Source organism: Dichomitus squalens, assembly GCF_000275845.1.
Source record: "Dichomitus squalens LYAD-421 SS1 unplaced genomic scaffold DICSQscaffold_110, whole genome shotgun sequence".
NCBI lineage: Eukaryota > Fungi > Basidiomycota > Agaricomycetes > Polyporales > Polyporaceae > Dichomitus > Dichomitus squalens.
In genome coordinates this window covers 20,633-23,496 of record NW_006766992.1, presented here as the reverse complement: position 1 = coordinate 23,496, position 2,864 = coordinate 20,633, and the positions used below count along the sequence as shown (strand labels likewise).

The 2,864-nt window shown below is 52.1% G+C and overlaps 2 protein-coding genes across 2 annotated transcripts; both read right to left on the bottom strand.

Annotated features, from left to right (window-relative positions):
- Positions 1–250: 250 nt before the first annotated feature.
- DICSQDRAFT_31763 (uncharacterized protein) lies at positions 251–652 on the bottom strand (the record flags this gene model as incomplete). The annotated part of the gene is made up of 1 exon (XM_007371496.1): positions 251–652. A coding segment is annotated over one exon (402 nt), but the record flags the coding sequence as incomplete, so codon positions are not given.
- Positions 653–1,325: 673 nt separating this feature from the next.
- Positions 1,326–2,053, bottom strand: DICSQDRAFT_175611 (uncharacterized protein; the record flags this gene model as incomplete). The annotated part of the gene is made up of 2 exons (XM_007371495.1): positions 1,326–2,010; positions 2,049–2,053. 2 exons carry the CDS (start codon positions 2,051–2,053, stop codon positions 1,326–1,328), a joined length of 690 nt encoding a protein of 229 aa, XP_007371557.1.
- Between the last annotated feature and the right edge of the window lie 811 nt (positions 2,054–2,864).

Genomic DNA, 2,864 nt, shown 5'->3' with positions numbered 1-2,864 from the left:
AGCCATTCGAGTTGTTCCTTGGAGAGCTTCTCCGGCTTGCGCATTGCGTCGACATCCATGGCATTGGGGTCCCGTGGGGGCGACTGGTCGTGTGTTGCTGCGAAGACGACTTGGCCTGATTTCCCCGAGTTTCCATTTCCAGCTTCAGTACCCAGTCCAGATAGTGCTCCCATTTCGTCGGGATCAGCATCGGGTTGACTTGCCGCATTGCCGTCATAACCGTAAGGATCTGCGAGTTCTTGCCGACCTGGTTGTCGATGCGTCGGATGAGTTCTACATCAGCGTAACCAGACTTCGATGCGTAGCGGCGGAAGTTCTCGGCGAACTGAATGACCGTGGAGTGAGATTTTGAGCACCACTCCTCGAGGGATGTTTGCGCGGTCTTCTCGGGAGCCAGTTGACGATAGCCTGCCTTGAGTCGGTTGATGAAGTCGGTCCAGGATCCAAGGGTTCCACCGTTCGATGCTGTCTCGACGTAGTCCTCGACGTAGTCGTGCGCGCCGCCTTCCAAGTACATGAGGGCCAGGGTAATCTTGTCATCGTCCGTGGTGATATTCTGAACACGGAACCAAAGGCCCATCTTCTGTAACCATTGTTCGAGAGTGATGTCCGAGCCTTTGTTGCCCTTGTACTTGGGTGGTTCTGACGCCTTGATACGCGAAGCCTGGGATACAACAGGGGCCGGGGTGGTAGGGTTACCAAACGTGGTGCGGTTTGACAAGCCTTGCTCCAACTGTGTAAACTTGGCCTGCGAGTTCCTTTTACCGTTTGACGAGCTCCGTGTTGTTCCAGTTGAGAACCTCCAGATTCGCACTGACAGTGACCAGTTCCGTCTTCAGCTGTTTGTTCTCTTCGACAGCCTTGAGCGCGAGGTTTCCAGCAGTGTCAGCCTTGGTGTGAAGGCCTACCATTGAGCTGTCCAGGGTTTCAAAAGTGGTTTGGGTGGCATCACGTTCCTTAAGAAAATTGTTCTGGTGTTTGTAGATCTTGTTGCCGAGGACATTGTAGACATTGACCACTTCGCGCCGTGTGATGTCCCTTGTTACAGAGATGGTCCAGTTGACGTAAGCTTGGTTGGTGATCCCTAAACTGTTTTCCGAGGCACGAATAGCGTCTTCTAACGAGCCGTACTCGACACCAGCGTAGATCCATTGAATTTGCGGGTACACTTGAAGCGTAGCAGTAGGCGAAGCCGGACAGGTGTGTGCCTGTGACGGAGCTGGGTGTGTGTGTAGACCCAGGTCATCTGACTCAAAGTCATCCTCTGCCAGAGGGGCGTAACGCAAGCCTGAAGCCATTGGTAGAAAACTATGCCTGATACAGAACTAAACAACGATCCAATCCAGATACCCAAAATGTTCTAACTCTACTAGAGCTTTGACAATATGCTCGAAGTTCTGCCCAAGTCCACTAAACTTGACCTTTCCAAACTCCTTGCAAAACCAGTCGATGTTTTGTTGTTGGCTGCGAGTCCACGAGGAGCCGTTCTCAATGTTGTCGAGTATCCACTCGAGCCTGTCGCTGATGCGTTGAAGAGCAAGCTGATGGTTGTGGGGGATGTCAAGCAACTGGTCCTTGTGATCGAAGATGGCCTGCAGTCTTTTAATGATGGCGTTGACCTTGGAACCGATGATGGTGATGAGATCAATAGGATCGCGATGTGCAAAGGAGGGGAGGGGTGGTGCAGCTATACAGCACTGGAGAGGGATCGTAGGGATTGAAGGGAGAAGGACAGGTGGGGGCGTGGTGAGACGTGCCGCGAGCGGTCTGTCGAGAGGTTGGGACGAGGGTATAGATGGGGGGAGGACCTTGCGACGAGGGACAATAGGGGTATGCCAATACTGACGACGGTGAGGAAGATGATCTGATGTATCGTCGGCAAGGGTGTGGTCAATCTGGGACTGGATGTCGAGGTGACCGTGTCTCTTGAAGTGATGACAGGTAAACTCCGGTAGGTCCGAGTCAGATGGAAGGATAGTGGGGGGGGATGATAAATGTTTCCAAAAATTCCTGGGGGAAGAGATCCGGTCCACAAGTGGTTGAGACACTCCATGGAGGGGATGGGTAAGAGACTTGATCTAATGTCACAGCCAACGAGCTGTGCCACCAGACAAACAAAGACAAGCTTACTGGTGATGGGGTTGGTGCTGAGGAGCGAAGCAACTCCAGGTGACACAGCAAGAGATGAGGTAAAGGTGTAGATTCCCTAGACTAGAAGGGGCAATAGAAGGTAGGGCTGCTAGCTATCTACAGAGGAGATGGGTGATCGACGAGAAGATCAAGTCTGAGGTTCTCTGCCTCAGACCCCCTACTATTTATACAATTACAGTGGTGCACAGACCAGGTACCTGTTGGAATATTGCGGGCACGCTGTCTTTATACCCTTTGTCACGCGCTTGACAGGCTGTCAAGCGTCTTCTCTATTATGCGGATCCTCTACTCTACGCTTTGCTAGTCTACATCATGTATATAAGCTACGGCTTCTTTTCCCTCGATCATCATCCTTCCCTGCTTCTCAGCTTCTCTCTCTCGTGTGAACTCTAACAGGTTATGAGCCCTGCTTAGCTCTAACTGAGAATTACTACGCTTACCGCTGCTATATCTTATCTTATCGGTCACAACACATGGCGACGTCAACCGCTGACGCCATCAGCAGGATCCGGATCGATCCTCTCACCGGGGTAGAGGATTGGCCCTCTTGGAGAGTCCAGATGGAGGATCTGCTGTACGGGTTAGGGTTATGGGACTACGTCATCGAAGAAGGCAAGCCGACGGCAAAGGACGCCAAGGCACCGACCACAGAAGAAAAGAAGGCTCTAGAAGACTGGATGAAGAAGGACAGGACCACGTTAATCGCGATCCGG